At 57.0% G+C, this 22,650-nt stretch overlaps 1 protein-coding gene across 1 annotated transcript in view; it reads left to right on the top strand.

Moving 5' to 3' along the window:
- The window catches only part of Vwf (von Willebrand factor), a 117,006-nt gene that overhangs the window by 44,878 nt on the left and 49,478 nt on the right, over positions 1–22,650 (top strand). The window contains 16 exon segments of the mRNA XM_042673279.1: positions 70–151; positions 153–1,434; positions 3,249–3,365; positions 3,477–3,617; positions 5,623–5,766; positions 6,725–6,889; positions 8,242–8,285; positions 8,539–8,716; positions 9,387–9,607; positions 11,394–11,586; positions 11,781–12,122; positions 13,693–13,895; positions 17,467–17,569; positions 18,420–18,494; positions 21,236–21,340; positions 21,922–22,127. Coding sequence (XP_042529213.1) covers positions 70–151; positions 153–1,434; positions 3,249–3,365; positions 3,477–3,617; positions 5,623–5,766; positions 6,725–6,889; positions 8,242–8,285; positions 8,539–8,716; positions 9,387–9,607; positions 11,394–11,586; positions 11,781–12,122; positions 13,693–13,895; positions 17,467–17,569; positions 18,420–18,494; positions 21,236–21,340; positions 21,922–22,127 — 3,601 coding nt within the window.

Raw genomic sequence — 22,650 nt, 5'->3', positions numbered from 1 at the left:
CCTGGGTTTTGCTGGGGTGTGCCCGCAGCTCCTTCCCCATCATGCCTGTCTCTCTGTATTCTGCCACAGTCACTGTGATGGTGCCAACCTCACTTGTGAGGCCTGTCCACACCCCAGAGGCCTGGCGGGATCCCCCACGGAGGCCTCAGCCGTCACCCCCGACCCCGGACGTGGAGGACACGCCAGAGCCCCCGCTGCACGACTTCTACTGCAGCAAGCTCCTGGACCTGGTGTTCCTGCTGGACGGCTCGTCCAAGCTGTCGGAGGCCGAGTTCGAGGAGCTCAAGGGCTTCGTGGTGAGCGTGATGGAGCGGCTGCACATCTCGCAGAAGCGGATCCGCGTGGCCCTGGTGGAGTTCCACGACGGCTCGCACGCCTACCTTGAGCTTAGGGCCCGCCGGCGGCCGTCGGAGCTGCGGCGCGTGGCCAGCCACGTGAAGTACGTGGGCAGCCAGGTGGCGTCCACCAGCGAGGTGATGAAGTACACGCTCTTCCAGATCTTCGGGCAAATCGATCGGCCCGAGGCCTTGCGCGTCACGCTGCTCCTGACCGCCAGCCAGGAGCCGCCCCGCCTGGCCCGCAACCTGGTCCGCTACGTCCAGGGCCTGAAGAAGAAGAAGGTGGTGGTGATCCCCGTGGGCATCGGGCCCCATGCCAACCTGCGCCAGATCCGCCTCATCGAGAAGCAGGCCCCCGAGAACAAGGCGTTTGTGCTCAGTGGGGTGGGCGAGCTGGCGCAGAGGAGAGACGACATCATCAGTTACATCTGCGACTTGGCCCCTGAGCCCCTGCCCCCCGCCCAGCCTCCGCCCCAGGCCCAGATCACCACGGCGAGCCCGGAGATCTCGGGGAGCCCCTCCCCAGGATCCCACAGGAAGCCTCTGGTCCTCGACGTGGTGTTTGTCTTGGAGGGCTCGGACAAAGTCGGCGAGGAGAACTTCCAGAAGAGCAAGGAGTTCGTGCAGGAGGTGGTGGGCAGCCTGGCCGTGGGCCCCGACGGCGTGCACGTGTCAGTGCTGCAGTATTCGAACTCGGTGATGGCTGAGTACTCCTTCAACCACACCCAGACCGCGGACGAGGTCCTGCACAGGCTGCGGGAGATCCCGTACCGGGGCGGCAACCGCACCAACACCGGCCTGGCCCTCGAGTATCTGGCCAACCGCAGCTTCTCCCCCGGCCACGGGGACCGCGAGCAGGCCCCGAACCTGGTCTACATGGTCACGGGGAACCCTGCGTCCGACGAGATCCGGCGGCTCCCTGGAGACATCCAGGTGATCCCCATCGGCGTGGGCCCCCATGCCGACGTGCACGAGCTGGAGAGGATGGGCTACCCCAACGCCCCCATCCTCATCCAGGACTTCCAGAAACTTCCACGGGAAGCTCCTGACCTGGTGCTCCAGAGGCTGCAGCTCCCCACGCTGCCCCCTCCCCTGGGTAAGCTGTGTATGCGGAGGGGTGGGGGTGGGAGCCCAGCGTCCTCAGCACAGCTGGCCACAGCTGGACTTCTCATCGCAGCTTTCCACCCTCTGCACAAAACTCTGGCCTCAGTTGGGCCTGCTGCATCTTCCGATTTAAATGAAATTCCATTTAACAAGTTAAATGCAGCCCTGTGCCGGTGGCTCCCGCCTGTCATCCCAGCGACTCAGGAAGCTGAGATCTGAGGATCGTGGTTCGAAGCCAGCCCCAGGCCAAGAAAGTCTGTGAGACTCTTATCTCCAGTGAAGCACCAAAAAGTCAGAAGTGGCGCTGTGGCTCAAGTGGTAGAGCATCATTCTTGAGCTGAAGAGCTCAGGGACAGTGTCCAGGCCCAGAGTTCAAGCCCCCTGCCTGGCAAAAGAAAATGCATTTAGGGCTGGAAAAATGGCTTAGTGGTAGAGTGCTTGCCTAGCATGCATGAAGCCCTGGGTTCGATTCCTCAGTACCACATAAGCAGAAAAGGCTGGAAGTGGTGCTGTGGCTCAAGTGGTAGAGTGCTAGTCTTGAGCAAAAGAAGCTCAGGGACAGCACCCAGGCTCTGAGTTCAAGTCCCAGGACTGGCAAAAAAATGCATTTAAAAGACTTAGGCTACAGATGATGGACAGAGGGGTAACAGTCACAGAAGCCAGTGCATGAGCACATTTCTTTTTGGATCCTGTTCCCCCTTCTGTCCTCTCTCCCATCCCCACTCATGAGTGGCAGAGCTCATTCTCGACCTCGTGTCCAGTGAGGGCCACGGCTGCCTTTGTCCACCCTCATCCCTCCATTTCTGTGCCCCCCCCCTCCCAGAGACAGAGAGACCCACGCACGAGACAAAAAGGAAAGAAAACAACAACAAACAACAAAGAAAAGCCTCTTGTTTCTATTTCCTGGCGCTCATTTGGATAACTACGCTTTCATACGACCTTGTGCTCCTGTCCTAACAATCTCCTCCTTTGGTCTCACTGTACATGAATGCTCAGAGTCCTGCAGCATGTATCCTGTCCAGTGTACTAGTTTTTAACCATCCAGCCTGCTTACGTGTAGATTTACAAGTACATTCTAGCTACCACAAATGAGGGGAACGTGCCACCTATGTTTCTTTAGGTCTTCGCTTAGTATAACTTTCCCAGTCTTTCCATTTCCTGACATGTCACAGCATCATTGGTTCGCTGGGCATCGATGCCAGGCTTTCTTGATCCAGCCGTCCCCGGAGGGGTCTCGGGGTGATTCCGTATCTTGGCTGTGGCTAACAATGCTGCAGTGGACACGGCTGTGCATTTCCACTCTCTCTCCCGCTCTTTTTCTTTCTTGTCTTCGTCTCCTGGGGTTTTTGGTAAGTCTTGTTTTATAGGATCGGAGGCACCAGACGTTGGTCCCTGTGTGCTCCTAAGAGTCTAGAGTCCTTCCTATTTTGTGTGGTCGGTCGTGGGTCTTGAACTCGGGGCCCGGGCGCTGCCCCTCAGCTCTTCAGCTCAGGCTGGCGCTCTACCCCTTGAGCCACAGCGCCACGTCCGGTTTTCTGGTGGTTCCTGGGAGATCAGAGTCTCAGGGACTTTCCTGCCCGGGCTGGCCTCGAACCGCGATCGTCGATCTCAGCCTCCCGAGCCGCTGGGATGACAGGTGTGAGCCACCTGCGCCTGGTTTGCGACCAGAACCGCCCCCCGTGGCCTGTCTTCCGGGAGAAGAGGGGGCAGCTTCCGGTGGGGGGTGGATGGGGGGCGGAGGTGGGGTGTCCGGGCTGGCGGCCCCCGTCCCCCCTCCCGGTGCCGTGACGCGTGCTCTCCCTGCAGACTGCAGCCGGCCTCGCGACGTGGTCCTGCTCCTGGACGCCTCCTCCCGCGTCCCGGCCGCGGCCTTCGAGGCGATGAAGACCTTCGCCAAGGCCTTCATTTCCAGGGCCGACCTCGGTGAGCCGCGCGCGCGCGCGTGCGCGGGGCGGGGCGCGGAGCCCGGGCCGGGCCGGGCGGGGAGGCTCCCGGGTGCTCAGCGCCCCCCTCCGGCTTCCCCTCCCCGGCCAGGGCCCCAGCGCACGCACGTGGCCGTGCTGCAGTACGGAGCCGCCCCCACCATCGACCTTCCTTGGGACGCGGCCCAGCAGAGCGCGCACCTGCTCGGCCTGGTGGACCTCATGCAGCGCGAGGGAGGCCCCGCCCACATGGGTAAGCCCGCCCCGCCCACCCGCACGCTCACGCCGGCCACGCCCCACGGTAACCCCAGCCCCGCCCTGCCCACCCACATGGGTAACCCCAGCCCCGCCCCGCCCACCCACATGGGTAACCCCAGCCCCGCCCCGCCCACCAGCCCCGCCCCGCCCACATGGGTAACCCCAGCCCCGCCCCGCCCGCACGCTAACGCCGGCCACGCCCCACGGTAACCCCAGCCCCGCCCCGCCCACCCACATGGGTAACCCCAGCCCCGCCCCGCCCACTCACATGGGTAACCCCAGCCCCGCCCCGCCCACATGGGTAACCCCAGCCCCGCCCCGCCCGCACGCTAACGCCGGCCACGCCCCACGGTAACCCCAGCCCCGCCCCGCCCACCCACATGGGTAACCCCAGCCCCGCCCCGCCCACTCACATGGGTAACCCCAGCCCCGCCCCGCCCACATGGGTAACCCCAGCCCCGCCCCGCCCGCCCACATGGGTAACCCCAGCCCCGCCCCGCCCACACGCTAACGCCGGCCACGCCCCACGGTGACCCCAGCCTCGCCCCACCCACCCACATGGGTAACCCCAGCCCCGCCCCGCCCACCCACATGGGTAACCCCAGCCCCGCCCCGCCCACAAAGGCTGACCCCGCCCACATGGGTAAGCCCGCCCCGGCCCCGCCCGCACGCTAACGCCGGCCACGCCCCCACGGTAACCCCAGCCCCGCCCCACCCACCCACATGGGTAACCCCAGCCCCGCCCCGCTCATAAAGGCTAACCCCGCCCACATGGGTAAGCCCGCCCCGGCCCCGCCCGCCCGCTAACGCCGGCCACGCCCGTACATTAACACAGACCAGCCCACATGGTAAGCCCTGCCCCGGCCCCGCCCACAAAAGGCTAACCCCGCCCACATGGGTAACCTAGCCTCGCCCCGCCCACATGGTACGTCCCGCCCCGGCCCCGCCCACTACTCGGTGACTTCCTCCAGTGCCCCGCCCCGCGGCCTGAGGAGGGCGGGGCCTGGTGGTCTGGACGCCCGCGCTCCGTGGTGTCCACCTTGTGCATGAGCTGGCTGTCCACGAGGCTTCAGAGGCTCCGCCTCCTCCTGCTCTTCCTCCTGCTCCTCCTGTTCTTCCTCCTCTTGCCCTCCTCCCTCCTTCTGCTCCCCCTCCTCCCTCCTCCTCCTCCCCCATTCCTCCCCCTCCTCCTGCTCCTCCTGTTCCTCCTCCTCTTCCTCCTCCTCCTCTTCCTCTTTTTCCTCCTCCTCCTTCTCCCTTTCTTCCCTTCTTCCTCTTTCTCCTGTAGTTGTACAAAGGAGTTACAATTCTATAAGCCCAGTTATGAGTACAATGCTTGTTGGTCAAGGTTTTCTTTCCATCATTCTTTCCCCTTAACTTCAAGTTGTATAGTTGTGTGTGTGTGTGTGTGTGTGTGTGTGTGCGTGTGCGCCTTACCACTTGAGCCACAGCTCTACTTCTGACTTTTTGGTAGTTAACTGGAGATAAGGGTCCTCTAGCCAGGTGCTGGTTGTTCACATCTGTCATCCCAGCTACTCAGGAGGCTGAGATCTGAGGATCACAGTTGGAAGCCAGCCTGGGGCAGGAAAGTCTGTGAGACTCTGATTTCCAGTGAACCACCAGAAAACTGGAGGTGGCGCCGTGGCTCAAGTGGCAGAGCGCCAGCCTTGAGCAGAAGAATGTCAGTGACCTTCAGCGCCTGGGCCTTGAGTTCCCAGGACTGGCAAAATAAAAAATGAAATAAAAAAAGAGTCTCCTTCTCAGGCTGGCTTCGAACCGTGATCCTCAGATCTTAGCCTCTTCAGTAGCTAGGATGACAGGTGTGAGCACCAGTGCTTAGATTTTTTTATTTTGAAGTGTTCCTGGGAATTGAGCTTAGACCTTACTCACACTTGCTAGGCAGGTGCTCTACTGCTTGAGCCACGCCCCCTTCAGCCCCTGGCCCGGTTCCTGTGGCCAGCACTGACCCCCCCCCCCCCCGCCCCATCCTCTTTGCTTAGGGGAAGCACTGGCCTTCGCAGTGCGGTACGTCACTTCTCAAGTCCACGGTGCCAGGCCTGAGGCCTTGAAGGTGGTGGTGATCTTGGCCACAGACGTGTCCGTGGATTCCGTGGAGGCTGCGGCCAGTGCTGCCCGTGCCAGCCGTAAGTGTTCGGGGCGGCCGTCGAGACTCTTCTAACCCGGATGGAGGGGCTTCCTTCCCCAAGCCCTGACCGATGGGAAATCGGCTCCATTCCCCCCCTCTCCCTGGTTTTAGATCGACTGACTGAGCTAGTGGCTCATGCCTGTAATCCCGGCTATTCAGGAGGCTGAGATCTGAGGATGGAGGCTCCAAGGTGGAGGCCTTCCCCCTGTATTTCATCTATACTACTCAAAGAGTGCAAACAGATTGCATTATTATTATTATTAATTTTGTACCAGCTTAAGCTTGGTTTTCTTGCTCAAGTCTGGTGCTCTACCACTTAAGCCACACTCTCAGTCTAGCTTTTACCAATTGGGGATGGAGTCGCCAATTAATTTTTCTGCCCAGGTTGGCTTCAGCAGCCCCAACCTCCCATCCTACCCATGGGCATTCCCTTCCTTCCTTTTTTATTTTAGTTTTGTGCCAGTACTGGGGCTTGCACTCAGGGCCTTACGCTTTCCTTTAGCCTGTTCATTCAGGGGTGGTGCTCGACCACTTGAGCCACAGCTCCACATCCGCCTTTACGCTGGCTCACTGGAGATAGGAGTTTTGTTTATGGATTTGTCTGCCCGGGCTGGCCTTGAGTCTCGATCCTCAGATCTCAGCCTCCTGAGTCGCTGGGATGACAGGCATGCGCTGCTCAGCAAGCTTAGCTTTTGTTCACGTGGTTGGAGTTGTTCCTGTCACAAGCGCCCCGAGGCTGGGGGTGGGAATGGAGCTGGGCACTGTCTGCTTGGTTCACCGCTCCGTCTCATCGTTGAGATCACCCGGCCCGGGGTGAGAGCTCACTAGCATTTGTTGGCTCGGTCAGTGTTCCTATCACGTGTGAACAGGGCAGGAAAGATGGCGCTCTATGCAGGTGCTGGACACAGCACCCCCCAGAGCCACAGCCCTGCCCCCCCGTTCCCTCACCAACCCAGGAGTGGCCGTGTTCCCCATTGGAATCGGGGATCACTACGATGCGGCCCAGCTGGGGAGTCTGGCAGGCCCCGCGGCCAGTGCCAACGTCCTGAGGCTCCGGCGAGTGGAAGACCTGCGGGACCTTGTCACCCTGGGCAGCTCCTTCCTCCGCCGACTCTGCGTGGGTGAGCATTGAGCATTCTCGGCCCCTACACGCAGGCGCACACCCCTGGGCAACATGCATGTGCACGCCCGCACACGTGGGTGCATGCAGCTGGCCGCCAGCGGTCACAGGGAAGTGGTTGCTGTGTCCTCCTCCATACTGTAAACAGGAAGGAGAAGATGCATGCTGGTTTGTGTAGAGGGATCTTGGGTGGAAAAAATGGACAAAACCCCCCAAAACATGGAACCCTAACATCCTGAAGATCATAGCTCTGTGTATGGCCACTCCCCACCCCTTCCCTCTCTCCCCTTCTCCTCTTCGGCTCGCTCCTCCTCTTCCCTCCTCTTCCCTTCCTCCTCCTCCTCTTCTTCCTCTCTCTTTCTCCCCTTTTCCCTCCCATCTCCCCTTCTCTCCCTTTCCCCCCTCCCTCCTTCCCCCTTTCTCTGTTGCTTCCTCTGGCAATCTCATTATGTAGCCTAGGTTGCTCTTGAGTTGACCTTGAACTCAGAACCCTCTGGTCTCTACCTCCCAGTACTGTGATTACACCTTCTTACCTGGCTACACTCACTCTTTTATTTATTTATTTTTGGTCTGTTGTGGGGCCTGAACTCAGGGCCTGGGCGCTGTCCCTCAGCTCTTTGGCTCAAGGCTGGCACTCTACCACCTGAGCCACAGCGCCACTTCTGGCTTTTTCTGCTTATGTGGTGCTGAGGAATCGAACCAGGGCCTCACGCATGCGAGGCAAGCGCTCTACCACTGAGCCACCTTCCCAGCCCACACTCACTCTTAACCCAGGTTACACACGGAGAGTTTTAGAAATGTAGCAGCCGCCCATCTGATACCCAGGGCCACAGGTGCGGCTCGCTGTGCCCGCACGGCTGGGTGTTTGTGTCGTTAGCTTCTGGCTGGAGTGGAGGGGGACCAGGCCCAGCAGCTGTCTCCAAAGCGGAGCTCTGCAATGTCGGCCTTCCAGGTCTTGCTTCTCACTCTCCTTCTCCCTGACACACTCTGCGTGTGACACACACTCTGCGTGTAACCACTGCTGTCGCCAGAATTGTCCACCTTCATGGGGCGTGTCTGAAGGAACAGGATGGTCCCCTCCTAGCCTGGTGGCCCCTGTCTCCACTGTGAACATCTCGTAGGCTTTTTTTAATATCATGCTGACTGAGGACAAGATTAGGTGCCTGATCCATGGTGGAGAACTTCTAGAAGACGGGTGGAGGACTTCCCAGGTCATAGGTGAAGAACTTCCGGGTGACAGGTGGAGAACTTCTGGGTGATGGGTGGAGAGCTTCTGTATGGCGGATGGAGAACTTCCGGGCGGCAGGCAGAGCGCTCAGGGAGGAACCCAGGGCTTGTTGGTGCTGGTTTCAGGGTCGGTTGGAATCTGCGTGGATGAGGACGGCAACGAGAGGGGGGTGAGTGTTCTCTGGGGGCTCCCAGGGGGAGGCGGGCACGCCCGCTGGGGCCTCCTGCTCTCTGGGGTGGGCTCCCCGCGCCCCGCGCTCTCCTGCTTGCTCCTATCCCATTCTGGGGGCCCGCCCGAGAATCTGCCATGCCGGGTCCGGTCTCCTGTACCACCTCCTTTAGCCCCCGTGTCTGTGGCCTCCAGCGGGGCTCAGAGCTGGAAGGCTGGCTCGGTGCCGGCCCGATCTGCATTTTCTCCCGCAGCCTGGGGACGTGTGGACTCTCCCGGATCGGTGCCACACGGTGACCTGCCAGCCCGACGGCCAGACCTTGCTGACTAGTCACCGGGTCAACTGTGACCGGGGCCCCCGGCCTTCGTGTCCCAACAGCCAGTCCCCGGTGCGGGTGGAGGAGACCTGTGGGTGTCGCTGGACCTGCCCCTGTGAGTTCTTTCTTCACCTCTCCGCTGGGCTGGGGACCTGGCGACGCAGGAAGCTAGAGCAGACGCCAGGTGCCTTTCCCAATGGAAAGCTGCTCTGCCGAGATCAGCTGTCATAAGAGAACGCTCAGGCTGGTTGCCTGTGCTCACGCCTGTCATCCCAGCTGCTCAGGAGGCTGGGATCTGAGGATCGCAGTGGGAGGCCAGCCCAGGCAGAAAAGTCTATGAGACTTTCCTCTGAGGCTCTTACCCCCAATTACCCACCCGCAAAGCAGAAGTGGGGCTGTGGCTCATGAGCTACAGCACCAGCTTTGAGCAAAAACAGCTCAGAGACAGCGCCCAGGCCCTGAGTTCAAGCCCCAGGACCAGCGCCCATAAATAAATACATAAATAACACATTCTGTGGAAGTGTAGTTCCAGGGTGTGCTACATTTTCTTGTAATGTATATCTAAACCTTTTCTGGGAAGATACTGTCCAAACCGAATCTACCTAAACCTGTATCCCTCGGTCTCTGCTCCCTGGTCTAGGGAAAGGCAGGTCCCAGGCGCTAGGGGCCTCCGAGTGGCAGCCAGTGTGGGTGTCGGGGGGAGGTGAGGCAGTGTCTAGCTGGTCCACGCGGTGGTGGGCGCGGGCTCGGGTGCAAGCCCCCCATCCCCGCCCCGCTCCCGTCAGGTGTGTGCACGGGCAGCGCCACCCGCCACCTCGTGACCTTCGACGGGCAGAACTTCCAGCTGACCGGCAGCTGCGCCTACGTGCTCTTCCAAAGCAAGGAGCAGGGCCTGGAGGTGATCGCCCGCAACGGGGCCTGCGGCTCGGCGCCCAGGCAGATGTGTGTGAAATCCATTGAGGTGAAACATGGTGGCATCTCGCTTGAGCTCCACGACGACATGGAGGTGAGGTGGGGAGCTCGGGGGGTCCCGGGCAAGGCTGGACACAGGTGCTGGGGTGAAGCTGCTTTTTCCTCCCCTTTGTTCCTATCCTGGGACTTGAACTCAGCGCTTTGTGCTCTTGTTCGGCTGTGTGTGTGTGTGTGTGTGTGTGTGTGTGTGTGTGTATGGCTGATCCTAGGGTTTGAACTCAGGGCCTGGGCACTGTCCCTGAGCTCTTTTGCTTAATACTTGGGCTACAGCGCCACTTCTGGTTTTCTGATGGTTCACTGGAGATAAGACTCTCACAGACTTTCTCAGCCTTTGAACCTGGATCCTCAGATCTCAGCCTCCTGAGTAGCTAGGATGACAGGTGTGAACCACTGGTGCCTGGCTCACTTGGCTTTCTTTCTTCCTTTCTTCCCTTCCTTCCTTCCTTCCTTCCTTCCTTCCTTTCTTCTCTTCTGGCATTCTACAGCTTGAGCCATACCTCCAGTTATGGATATATTTTTGCTGGATAACTGGAGATCAGAGTCTCACAGATTTGTTTGCCTGGACTGCCTTTGAACCGTGATCCTCAGATCTCAGCCTCCTGAGTAGCTGGGATGACAGGCGGGAGCCACCAGTACCTGGCTGGCACCGCTGTTTTTGTCACGTATGAGGCAGTTAGGGGCTGGACGTTCTACCATGAGCAGCCGATGGCCTTCCAAAGGAGTAGCTCACAGCATCTCATTGTCTTCTCTCTATGGTCTTGGCATGATGTCTTGTCATTTTGGGTCTACATTTGGGTGAGTGACTCAAGTTTAGGGATTCTGTGCCAGTTTGTGGCTCTGGTAGAGAGCTAGGTTGGCATCAAGATGATACATTTTTCCGAAGGGAAATAGATGTGGCTTGAATCAGGGCCTTGGGAAAATATTTTGGGTCTCAAACAAAAATGTATGACTCTTAACATTCAAACAGGGAACTGGCGGAGCGCTATAAATAAGTGGTGGATTAAATGTTTGCAGAAAAAAAAAGGTTACGCGTGATGCCAACATTGCTCCTCGTTCATCTCGCAATCATAAATGTTTCATCGCGTGAAAACAACTCCTAAGCTAGCGCGCTTTTTTCTCACTTCGTAAGAATTCCTGAATCTGAACAATAAATGGCTGACAAACCGTAGTGAGCCATATATCAACCGAATAGCTCATAGCCAAAAAGAGCTTAAAAAAATATCAAAGTGATTAAAAAAAATTAAAAAAAAACCCTTCCAGAAATTTTGTTCTACAGCAAAAATTCACTGCGGATGTAAGTGCATCTCAATGTACTTGATATGATGTATGGTAGGAATCCCAAAGAGTGGCTAGCAAGGATTTTATTTTATTTTTGGGTGCTGGTCCTGGGGTTTGAATTCAAGGCCTGAGCACTGTCCCTAAGTGTTTTTTTTTTTTTTCTGCTCAAGACTAGCACTCCACCATTTGAGCCACAGCTCCACTGCCAGATTTTTGGTGGTTCATTGGAGATCAGAGTCTCACAGATTTTCCTGCCCAGGCTGTCTTTGAATCTTGATCCTCAGATCTCAGCCTCTTGCATAGCTGGGATGTCAGGCATGAGCCACTTGGGGCCTGGCCTTTTTTGGGGTTGCTTCTACTCAGGGAGTCACACAGTGTCCAGATTCCCTTTGAGCCCTGGGCTGTCAGGCTCCTGATGAATGACTGTCTACTGGACGCTCATAGCCATCAAATGTCCAGCTCCATGCTTCCCCCTTGGCTTTACAAGGTTTGGGGCGGAGCCTGCAGCTGGCTGAGCCAGATCTCTCGTCATCTTTGGGCAGGTGTCGGTGGATGGGAGACTGGTTCCAGCCCCGTACGTGGGTGACCACGTGGAGGTCAGCATCTACGGTGCCATTATGTACGAGGTCAGATTCAACCAGCTGGGCCACATCCTCACATTCACCCCTCAGAATAACGAGTTCCAGCTGCAGCTCAGCCCTAAGACCTTTGCTTCGAAGACGTACGGTCTCTGTGGTAGGAAACCTTTCCCTCATGGTCGGTCTTCCTCAGTGGGCTCCCAGCGATGCCAGATGCTTGCGTGTCTTGTTGGAGTCACACGTGCCTGGCCAGCAGGGTTCAGATCCTGGTGGAGGCCGGCTCTGTCCCTGGGCAGCTCCAGGCCGGCCTGTGGCGCTGCCCGCCATCTCTGTCTCCCTTGGCATCTCTAGGGATCTGTGATGGGAACGCGGCCAATGACTTCGTGCTGAAAGATGGCACGGTCACCACAGACTGGAAGGGGCTGGTGGAGGAGTGGGCCGTGCAGCAGCCGGGGTACACCTGCCACCCCGTCCCCGAGGACGCGTGTCCCGTCTCGGACGACTCCCGCTGCCAGCGCCTTCTCTCGCCGCTGTTCGCCGAGTGCCACCAGGTCCTCGCCCCCGCCACGTTCCACGCCATCTGCCAGCAGGACAGTTGCCACCAGGAGCGGGTGTGCGAGGTGATCGCCTCCTACGCCCACCTCTGTCGCAGCCATGGCGTCTGTGTCGACTGGAGGGCAGCCGACTTCTGTGGTGAGTCCCCACATGCACCCCCCCAAAAAAAAAACAACAACATCCTGGACCCTGTTTTGTCCTGTCTGGGCTGCAGATCCTTTTTGTATTTTGTCAGTCGTGGGGTTTGAACTCAGGGCCTGGGCGCTGTCCCTCAGCTCTTCAGCTCAAGGCTGGCGCTCTACCACTAGAGTCACAGCGCCACTTCTGGTTTTCTGATGGTTCCTTGGAGATCGGAGTCTCATGGACTTTCCTGTCCAGGGCAGGCTTTGAACTGTGATTCTCAGATTTCAGCTTCCTGGGTAGCTGGGATGACAGGCGTGAGCCACCGGTGTCCACCTGGGCTGCAGATCCTTTATCTCCAAATGGAGATCAATTACCCCCTTCCCCCTCCTGGTATTTCCTGTTCCCCTAGGTTCTAGTCAAGATCACATAAATGGTAGCTATGGAAGCACTTGGATGTACAGTGTCAATGTAAATCCCAGCACAATCCTTTCTACTAACATTTATTTACTTATTTCTTTCTGGGGCTTGAAGTCAAGGCCCTGAACACTTGCTTAGCTTGTTTGGCTCCAGGCCGGTGCTCTACTACTTAAGCCACAGCTCCACTTCTGGCTTTTTATTCTTTGGTGATTCCTTGGAGATGAGAGTCTCATAGATTTCTGGGGGGGCTTCCAACCCCAGTCCTCAGGTCTCAGCCTCTTGAGTAGGTAGGAGGACAGGCGTGAGCCACTGGTGCTGGTGAATTCAATCTATTACCTGCTTCACAACATCTCACATTTGCATGATTTGTGGGCGTCATGGAAGAAAGGAGTGGCCTTGTAGCTCCTCTCCTTAGGCCACTGTGGATTTCTTACCTTTTTTTTTTCATAACAGACCTGGGCTTGAACTCAGGGCCTGGGTGCCTACCTTGAGTTTCTCTGCTCAAGACTAGCGCTCTAATTCCAGCTTTTGGCTGGTTCACTGGAGGTGAGAGTTTCATAGACTTCGAATCACGATCCTCAGATCGCAGCCTCCCGAATAGCTGGGATGACAGGTGTGAGCCACTGGTACCTGGCTCCTTATTTAACTTTAAGAGGTTCTTAAAGCGTCCGATGCATTTTTACTTCAAACAAAACACCACATGGTTGATACGTAGTATGTCAGGGCAGTGGTATCTGGCTGCCAGGTAGCAGAGAAGTAAAATGCGCACCCACTGATGCAGAGTGCGGTGTTTCCCCCTCATAGCTTATGATGGAGATCTAACCCTCAGACACATGCTTCAGCCGGCAGGATGGGGTAGGGGGGAAAAGGGACAAGTACCAATAACAGATTGGTCTGCCAGCTAGATACTGCCTTCCCCTCACAGCCCATTGGTCAGAACAAGTCACGTGACCACACTTAGTTGCAAAGGCCATTGGGAAATGTAGTCTTAACTTCAGATAGTTGGTGTGCCCAGCGAAGCATTCTGTTTTCTATGAAAGAAGTCGAGGTTGAACACTGCTGGAAAACTAGTCATCTCATCTCCACCCTAGCAACTCTGTCGGGTGATCAGCCGCCTCAGATGAGCTGACGGTGGCCTAATGAGGATGAACGCATTCTCTGTCCACAGCTATGTCCTGTCCGCCATCGAAGGTGTACAAGCACTGCGAACACAGCTGTCCCCGGCGCTGTGACGGTCACTCCTCCTCCTCCTGTGGCGACCATCCTGCAGAAGGCTGCTTCTGTCCCCCGAACCAGGCCTTGCTGGGTGGCAGCTGCGTCCCCGAGGAGGCCTGCACGCAGTGTGTGGGGCAGGACGGAGCCCGCCACCAGGTAGGCGCCTGGCCTCCTACCTCCCCTGGGGTGCTGTCCCACCGGGCTCTCCCTGGCGAGACCAGCCAAGCAATTCCCCAGTGCCGGCCCCGGGGCTCGAACTCGGGGCCCGCGCGCTGGCCTGTCGGCTTCTCTCTCCAGGCTGCATCTCTCGGCCCCCACCTGGCCTTCTGCGGGGTTCACTGGAGTTAATACTGAGTCTCTGAGCCCCGGATCTCAGCCTGCCGGGCAGCTAGGGTTGCAGGTGTGAGCCACCAGTGCCCAGGCTTTCAACAGCCGCTTTGTCGGAGGACCCTGCAGTGCTTTTAATGCACGAAGGTCCACTGTGCGCCTCTACGCATGCGCGGGAGGGTGTGTGTGTGTGTGTGTGTGTGTGGGGGGGGGGGGGGGGGGCACGCGTCTGCGCATGCGTGGGCGCAGCAGCCCCGTGCGGCGCGGCTTGTCTGCGCATGCGCGGGCGTGTGGGCCAGCTGTGTCCGCGCATGCGCACGCGGGTGCTGTGGTACCACACGGAGCTCGGCCGAGCGGAGCGGGCGCGCGCTGGGCTTGGAGGGAAGGAGGCTGGGCTCTGTGGCCGGGGTGTGCGCTCCCCATGTCCCCCACGGCCGAGAGCGTTACTGGTGGACCCCGTGGCGGCCAGGTGCTTGGTCTGCCTTGCCTTTGGTGGCGTTTCCGGCTGGGTGAGTGACAGGCGGCCGCACCGCCCGCAGGCCTCCTTTCCCCGGGCCTCCTTTCCCCCGGCCTCCTTTCCCCCGGCCTCCTTTCCCCGGGCCTCCTTCCCCCAGCCTCTGCTTCTCGAGGCCTCCTTTCCCCCGGCCTCCTTCCCCCAGCCTCTGCTTTTCGAGGCCTCCTTTCCCCCGGCCTCCTTCCTCCAGCCTCTGCTTCTCGAGGCCTCCTTTCCCCCGGCCTCCTTTCCCCCGGCCTCCTTTCCCCGGGCCTCCTTTCCCCCGGCCTCCTTCTCCCCTGGCCTCTGCTTCTCGAGGCCTCCTTTCCCCCGGCCTCCTTCCCCCAGCCTCTGCTTCTTGAGGCCTCCTTTCCCCCGGCCTCCTTTCCCCTGGCCTCCTTTCCCCAGGCCTCCTTTCCTCTGGCCTCCTTTTCCCCAGGCCTCCTTTCCCCTGGCCTCCTTTCCCCAGGCCTCCTTTCCTCTGGCCTCCTTTTCCCCAGGCCTCCTCACCACCTAGACAATACACGTTTGATCGTACGAGGGCATTTCATATTAAACAAAATGATGAAGGACCATGATGGTGCAGCCAGACCTTTAAAGACAGGACAGCCTCTGCTTGGGCTGGTGGCCCACGCCTGTAATCCCGGGCACCCAGGGGGCTGAGAGCTGGGCATTCGTGCCAGCCCGCGCAGACAAGTCCACGAGACTCTGATCTCCAAGGACCCAGTGAAAAGCTGGAAGTGGAGCTGTGGCTCAAGTGCTAGGGTGCTAGCCTGGAGCAAAGGAGATCAGGAACAGTGCTCAGGCCCAGAGTTCAAGCCCCATGACCAGCAGAAACAAAAAACACCTGGAAGTGGAGGTGTGGCTCAAGTAGTAGACCACCAGAGAAAGTTAAGGGTCATGTCCATGCCCTGAGTTCAAGGCCCAGGCCCAGCACATTCTCATATTCCCCCCCTCTCTCTTACACACACACACACACACACACACACACACACACACGAGAGAGAGAGAGAGAGAGAGAGAGAACACAGCCTGCTTTAGCTATTCAGAAAACAACAGCTTAAATTGAGTGAACACAAGTGTTTTTTGCAGCCACCTGCATTTTCTGCTTTTTCTTTCAGAGCTGAGAAAGAATGCAAAAATCCACTAGGAAGGACATTTCTACTCAAGGAGTTCTTAAAACTGAAAAAAAGAAAAAGAAAAAAAGAGCAAGGCCCAGCAAATCTTCCTTCAGGGAAATAAACCAGAGTATAAATCTATTGTACCCTGGGAAAGGAGAAAATATTTACCCGTTTCCATAGCTCTGGAAATGCATTTCATTTGACCAAATGTGTGCCGGAGATGTGGCCTCTGCCCGCAGCCTTGGGGGGTGGCGGTGCTGGATCTGGAGTCGTTTGCGGGGTGTCTGTCTCTCTGGGGGAGCGGATCGCGGGCCCGACCCTCCTTCCCTCTCCCCCAGGCAGACATCTTCTATGGGATCCCCCTGGCTGGTGTTATCCCCCCCCCCCCCTTCACTGAATCTGGTACTCCAGCTAGTTCTTGTACCTGTTTAACACCTGCAACCTGGACAGAAAACATGGCCTGCAAGTCCTGTGTGGGAGCGCCCTCTGCTGCCCGTTCACTGCATAGCCTGTTGGGGCTTGGGAAGCTAGCTGCCCGTGTGTGTGTGTGTGTGTGTGTGTGTGTGTGTGTGTGTGTGTGTGTGTGTGTGGTGCTCTTAGAAGCCTTGTCATTCAGGCTTTTTTGAGGGTGCTGGTTCTGTACCCCCGCCTTGGGCAGGCTTTGCCGCAGCTCCCCGGAATGATGGAAATGTCCGACGGAGGACTTTGAACTACTGATTCTTTCGATACCGGAGAAAACCACATTTCAAAAAGAGGCTGGGTGCAGTGGTGCATGCCTGTGATCTCAGCCAGGACAGGAAAGCCTCGAAGTAGGCAGGTGGCAGCTCAGACGTGTGTCGGGTGGGAATCGAGACCCTGTCCTGAAAACAGACAGTGCAAAGCAGGCTTGGAGGCATGGCCCAGCAGTGAAATGCCAGCCTAGACAGTAGGAGGCTCTTGAGTTCAAATTCTGGTACATACTGCAAATATATATATATATGTATATATATATATATATATACATATATATATAATTGCTATGTAATGTACATATAACAGATGGCATTGACTTATTTACCTTTAAAATTATTATACAATTTCCATGCACGCATATAATATACTTTGGTCCTATTCACCCTCCTCTCTCCTGTTGACCTCCAACCCCACACTATTTTACATTCTTTTTTTTTGTGGGGGTTATGGGATTTGAACTCAGAGCCTGGGCGCCGTCCCTGAGCTTTTTCACTCAAAGCTAGCACTCTACCACTTTGAGCCACAGCTCCACTTCCGGTTTTCTGGTGGTTCATTGGAGATAAGAGCTGCATGGACTTTCCTGTTTGGGCTGGCTTTGAACCACGATCCTAGGAGCTCAGCCTCCTGAGTAGATAGGATTAAAGGCCACTGGGGTCCAGCTCCATTTTACCTTCTTGTCATTATTTTTTAGGTCTAGATTCCGAATACAAGAGAGAACACGGCATATTTGCCTTTCCCAAACTGGCTTACTTCACTCAGCATGGTGATCTCCAGTTCCCATTCATTTTTTTTTTTTCTGTAAATGGCTCAGGTTCATGCTTCTTCATGGCTGAGTAATACTCCACTGTGCTGATAGACCGCATTTTCAGCTCTGTGGTTTGTTATATCTGTGGATGAAGCACAGCTATGTTGTGGTCCATGGGGCCAGAATTCTGGGTTGAAATCACGGATCTGCCACTAGGTCAAATTAATTAACTGCTTGGTGCCTCAGTTTCCCCAAGGCTCCGTTCCTAGAGCATCCCAAGCCCTCACTGCACCTCTTTTTACCCCTCAGTTCCTGGAGACCTGGGTCCCAGACCATCAGCCCTGTCAGATCTGCATGTGTCTCAGTGGCCGGGAAATCAACTGCACATCCCGGCCTTGTCCCACGGCTAGAGGTGAGTTCCCCCAGCCTGGGGCCCGGGAGAAGAAGAGCTTTCACGCGACTCGGGGTCTTCCTGGGTTGAACTCAGGGCCTTGTGCGTGCTAGGCAGCTACTTTACCACCTGAGCCAGGCCTCCAGCCCTTACTGTCTTTTTTGCCGGCTTGAACTTGTGGCCTGGGCACTGTCCCTGAGCTTTTTCCGCACTAGGCTGGCGCTCTACCACTTTGAGCCACAGCATCCACTTCGGGTTTTCTGAGAGCTCCTTGGAGATAAGAGTCTCACGGACTTTCCTGCTCAGGCTGGCTTTGAACCATGATCCCCAGATCTCAGCCTCCTGAGTAGCTGACAGGCCACCAGCGCCTGGCCCCTTATTGCTTGTGTCAGGTTTGAATAGGATCTTGCTTTGTGCCAAAGTCTGCCTGGGCTGTCTTCCTGTGTAGCTGGGATGACAGGTGTGCGCTGTGGTGTCCAGATTTTGATTGGTGGAGATGAGGTCACACTAACTTTTGGGCTGGTATTGAGTAGCTGGGATCACAGGCCTGACCGCTGCACCTAGGTTGGAGCTGGTTTTGTTTTTGTTTATTGGTTGAGATGGGGTCTCTCAAACTTCTTTATGCCAAGCCTGGTCCCGAGCCACATTTCCCTGGAATGTTGCTTGGATGACAGGCTTGAGCCACAACACCCGGCCCAGAAGTGATTCTTCCCCTTGCTGAATTCTGTGCCTCGATTCTAACTTCCCTTCCCATTTCCTGGTCTAGATCCTCGTGGGGTTCCCAGGTAGGCCGTGTGCGGCTTTGCAGCGATGGAGGACTCTGCGGGCTGACGTCCTTTATGTCTCTTAATGCTGTGTCCTTCCCCCCCAGCTCCCACGTGTGGTGCCTGCGAAGTGGCCCGCCTGCGCCACCACCCCAGCCAGTGCTGCCCGGAGTATGAGTGTGGTACGTGTCCAGCTCGCGCGCCTCCCCGGGGTCTGCTCGTGTCCTGGCCCCGGGTGCTGAAGGATGGATACGTTCTCAGGCACTGGACATGGAAGAGGGGCTGGGTTAGGGGTGACTGAATTCAGACCAAACCAAACCAACACAGAGCACATACCCAAACCAGATCAATCAACCAAACCAAAGTAGATCGAATGAAATCAAACAACCAAACCAAATCCCCAAACCCCAACAGAACAGCCAACCAAACAGATCGAATGAAATCAAACAACCAAAACGAAACAGACCAGACCAAACTAACCGAGTCAAACCAACCAATCGAATCAAACCAACCAAACAAATCAAAACCCCAAACTTCAACAGAACAGCCAAACCAAACAGATGGAACCAGATCAAACAACCAAAACAAAATAGACCAAACCAAACTAACCGAATCAGACCAACCAACCGAATCAAACCAGACAAACAAACCAAATCCCCAAACCCCAATTAGAACAGCCAACCAAACAGATCGAACTAAATCAAAACAACCAAAACGAAACAGACCAAACCAAACTAACCGAGTCAAACCAATTAACTGTGTCAAACCAATCAACCGAATCCAACCAACCAACCAGATCAAAACCCCAAACCCCAAGAGAACTGGCAAACCAAACAGATTGAACTAAATCAACCAACCAACACAAAACAGCCCAAACCAAATCAACTGAATCAAACCAACCAACCAAATGAAACCACTGAACCCAAACAGATGAAACTGAACAACCAAACCAAACAACCAAACCCAAATAGATGGAATGAAATCAAACAACCCAACCAAACGCCTAAGCCCCAATAGAACAACCAAACCAAATAGATTGACGTAAAAATCAAATGACCAAAATAAAACAGACCAAACCAAACCAACTGAATCAAACCACTCAACCAAATCAAACCACCGAAGCCAATCAGATCAAACTGAACAACCAAATCAAACAACCAAACCTAACCCAACCCAACCCGACTGACCCCCCCCCAAAAAAAGAAAATAGGCTTTTCTTCCTAGAAACATTGTATGGTAGAGTATGAGACGCAGGGCTCACAAGCATTCATGGAAGGATTACTTGAGCTCCTGAGGTTCCCTGAAGAATAACTCTTAAGATGTGTTCGCTTTTTCTCTGGCTATAAGACCTGGGGGGCGGGGCGTGAGAAAGCCCCGCCCAGGACACGTTGCTAGGGAGCTAGGGGTGGAACTCATGGTGGGATGAATGGCAGTGGCCCACCAGACAGTGCCACGTCAGAAGTCTGGCTGTGGCACAGCTGTTCAAGTAGATCTGGGCCAGGTCCGGGGATCTGGAAGGATCCACTCACCTGGGAAGTTGATGCTGATGGAAGTTGATAGAAATCAGCACAGTCTTCTGGGAGAGGCAGGGAGGTCCGAGTTGAGAAGAGGTTTGCCCGCTAGGCCTTCAGACACGAGCAGGAGAGGGGGCTGGGGTGGTAGGTGGGGGCTTTAGCTCCCGCCCTCCTTTTATAGACCCATGGAAACGACTGTCTGCCAGGTGCTTTCCTTACCTTGTTTCCTGCACCCCTGAACTGACCCTACAGGGCAGGGTTCCCACCCTTACAGAAGGGGAAACTGAGGCCCAGAGTAGTCCCATGTAGCTGAGATCAGGAAATCCTAGCAGGTGATGAGAGTAATTGGTGTGACTTGGATCATTGATTTACCTTCTAGTCCATCTATGTATGTATGTAACTATGTATCTATGTATTTACGTATCTATGTATCTATGAATATCTATCCATGAATCTATCTGTTTGTCTGTCTATCCATCTATCCATGACTCTTATCTGTCTATCTGTGCATCTCTGTATCTATTTATGCATCCATATGTCTGTGTATCTATGTATCTATTTATGCATCTGTGTATCTGTCTGTCTGTCTACCTATGAATCTGTCTTGTCTGTGTTTCTATCCATCTGTCTGTCTATTATGAATCTGTCTGTCTGCCTATATGTATCTATTTGTCTGTCCATTTGTCCATCCATCCGTCCATCCATCCATCTATGCATTTGTGAATGTATGTATGTATCTACTTATGCATCTATGTTTCTCTATGTATCTATCCACTATCTATGGACTGACTACTTCCTCTCCTGCATGAGTCTGCATGCATGCATCTATCTCCCATCCATGTGCATATATATGTATTTCCCACCTCTCTTACCATCCAACCCTCTATGTACATGTGTGCATGCATGCACGCGAGTATGCATCTATGTTTCTATCTTATTATCTCCAATTCCTCCATGTGCTCAGGCTTGCATGTATATATGTATCCACACCACACCATGCACATGCTGATATATGCACACATGCACGCGCAAGCCTTCCATGCACATGTACATGTTGTGTACATGCACACACGTGCTTGCATGTATGCATTAATCTATCGTGCACACACTCCTGCATGTGTGCATGTACGTTTGCACACATGTGCACACTGTGCACGGGTACGCACCTGTAGGCATGTGTGTATGTACCTATCATACATGCGTGCGCACAGCTATATATTTATCTCCATCACGCATGTCCCCACGCATGCGTACGTGTTCCGTAGCCTGTCACCTTTGTCTCCATCTCTGTCTCTGTTGGCTCTCTCTCTCTACCCGGGACAGCAGAGCTCTGGGGGCATGGGTATGCGGGGTCTCGCTCGCAGGTGAGGAGACCCCCCCTGAGCCCTCCGTGACCCCTCTTTCCTCAGTGTGTGACCTGGTGACCTGCGACGTGCCCCCCATGCCTGCCTGTGAGGGGGGGCTCCAGCCGGTCCTGACCAACCCTGGGGAGTGCAGGCCCCGCTTCGCCTGTGGTAAGGCCTCGCGTCTCTGTGTGTGTGTGTGTGGGGGGGGGTGGGCTGCCGGTGGGAAGATTCCAGATGAATCTACTCACACTGCCCTTTCCCGTGTCACTGAGGACAGAGAACACCCCCCCCCCCCCCCCGCGCTTATCTTCGTCGTTGAATCTTTTGGTGATCTTGGGATTTGAACTCGGGTCCTTGAGCTTGCTCGGCGCGTGGGCAGGTGGTGCACTGTGAGGTCTGGGGTTGGAGATCTTTCGCGAGCCTTGGCGGGAGGGGAGGGGGGTCCAGGCCCCGGGAGCATGGCCGGGCTCGGGCGCGTGCTCAGTGCCACTGTGGACTGGACTGCCTTCCTTTTCCTCCTGGCGGGAGGACTTAGCTCTGGGGTACTGTGCGAGGCCCCGAGGGGCGTGGGTTGTGTCGGTTGAGGCTGGTGTGGCTGAGGGGCCCCGGGGCTCTGCACGTCGCCGCAGGCCGCCTGCCGCCTGCCGGGCCGCGTACCGCGGGGGTCGCGCGAGTCCCTGGGGTGGCAGCTGGCCTCACGGAGGCCCTGGCTGAGCCGCCGCCCTGCATCCCGACCCCTCTCCCCGCAGCCTGCAAGAAGGAGGCCTGCCGGAGCCCCACACCCCCCGCCTGCCCGCCCCACCGCACCCCCGTGCTGCGGAGCACGCGGTGCTGCGACCAGTACGAGTGCGCCTGCAGCTGCGCCAACGCCACGGCCAGCTGCCCGCCCGGCTACCGCGCCTCCACCGCCACCGACGACTGCGGCTGCGCCAGCACCAGCTGCCTCCCCGCCAAGGTGCGCCTCGCCCCGCCCAGGGCCCAGGCTCCGCCCACAGGCCCGGGCTCCGCCCACGGGCCCGGGCTCCACCCACGGGCCCGGGCTCCACCCACAGGCCCGAGCTCCACCCACGGGCCCGGGCTCCACCCACAGGCCCGAGCTCCACCCACGTGCCCGGGCTCCACCCACAGGCCCGGGCTCCACCCACGGGCCCGGGCTCCACCCACGGGCCCGGGCTCCACCCACAGGCCCGGGCTCCACCCACAGGCCTGAGCTCCACCCACAGGCCTGAGCTCCACCCACAGGCTCCACCCACAGGCCCCACCCACAGGCCCGGGCTCCACCCACAGGCCCGGGCTCCACCCACGGGCCCGGGCTCCACCCACAGGCCCGGGCTCCACCCACAGGCCCGGGCTCCACCCACAGGCCCGGGCTCCACCCACAGGCCCGGGCTCCACCCACAGGCCCGGGCTCCACCCACGGGCCCGAGCGCCACCCACAGGCCCGGGCTCCACCCACAGGCCCAGGCTCCACCCACGGG

Source organism: Dipodomys spectabilis, unplaced genomic scaffold (genome assembly GCF_019054845.1).
Source record: "Dipodomys spectabilis isolate Male_0828 unplaced genomic scaffold, ASM1905484v1 ptg000789l, whole genome shotgun sequence".
NCBI classification, from domain to species: Eukaryota; Metazoa; Chordata; class Mammalia; order Rodentia; family Heteromyidae; genus Dipodomys; species Dipodomys spectabilis.
The sequence above is the reverse complement of the archived record's forward strand: the minus strand, read 5'-3'. Positions and strand labels throughout refer to the sequence as shown.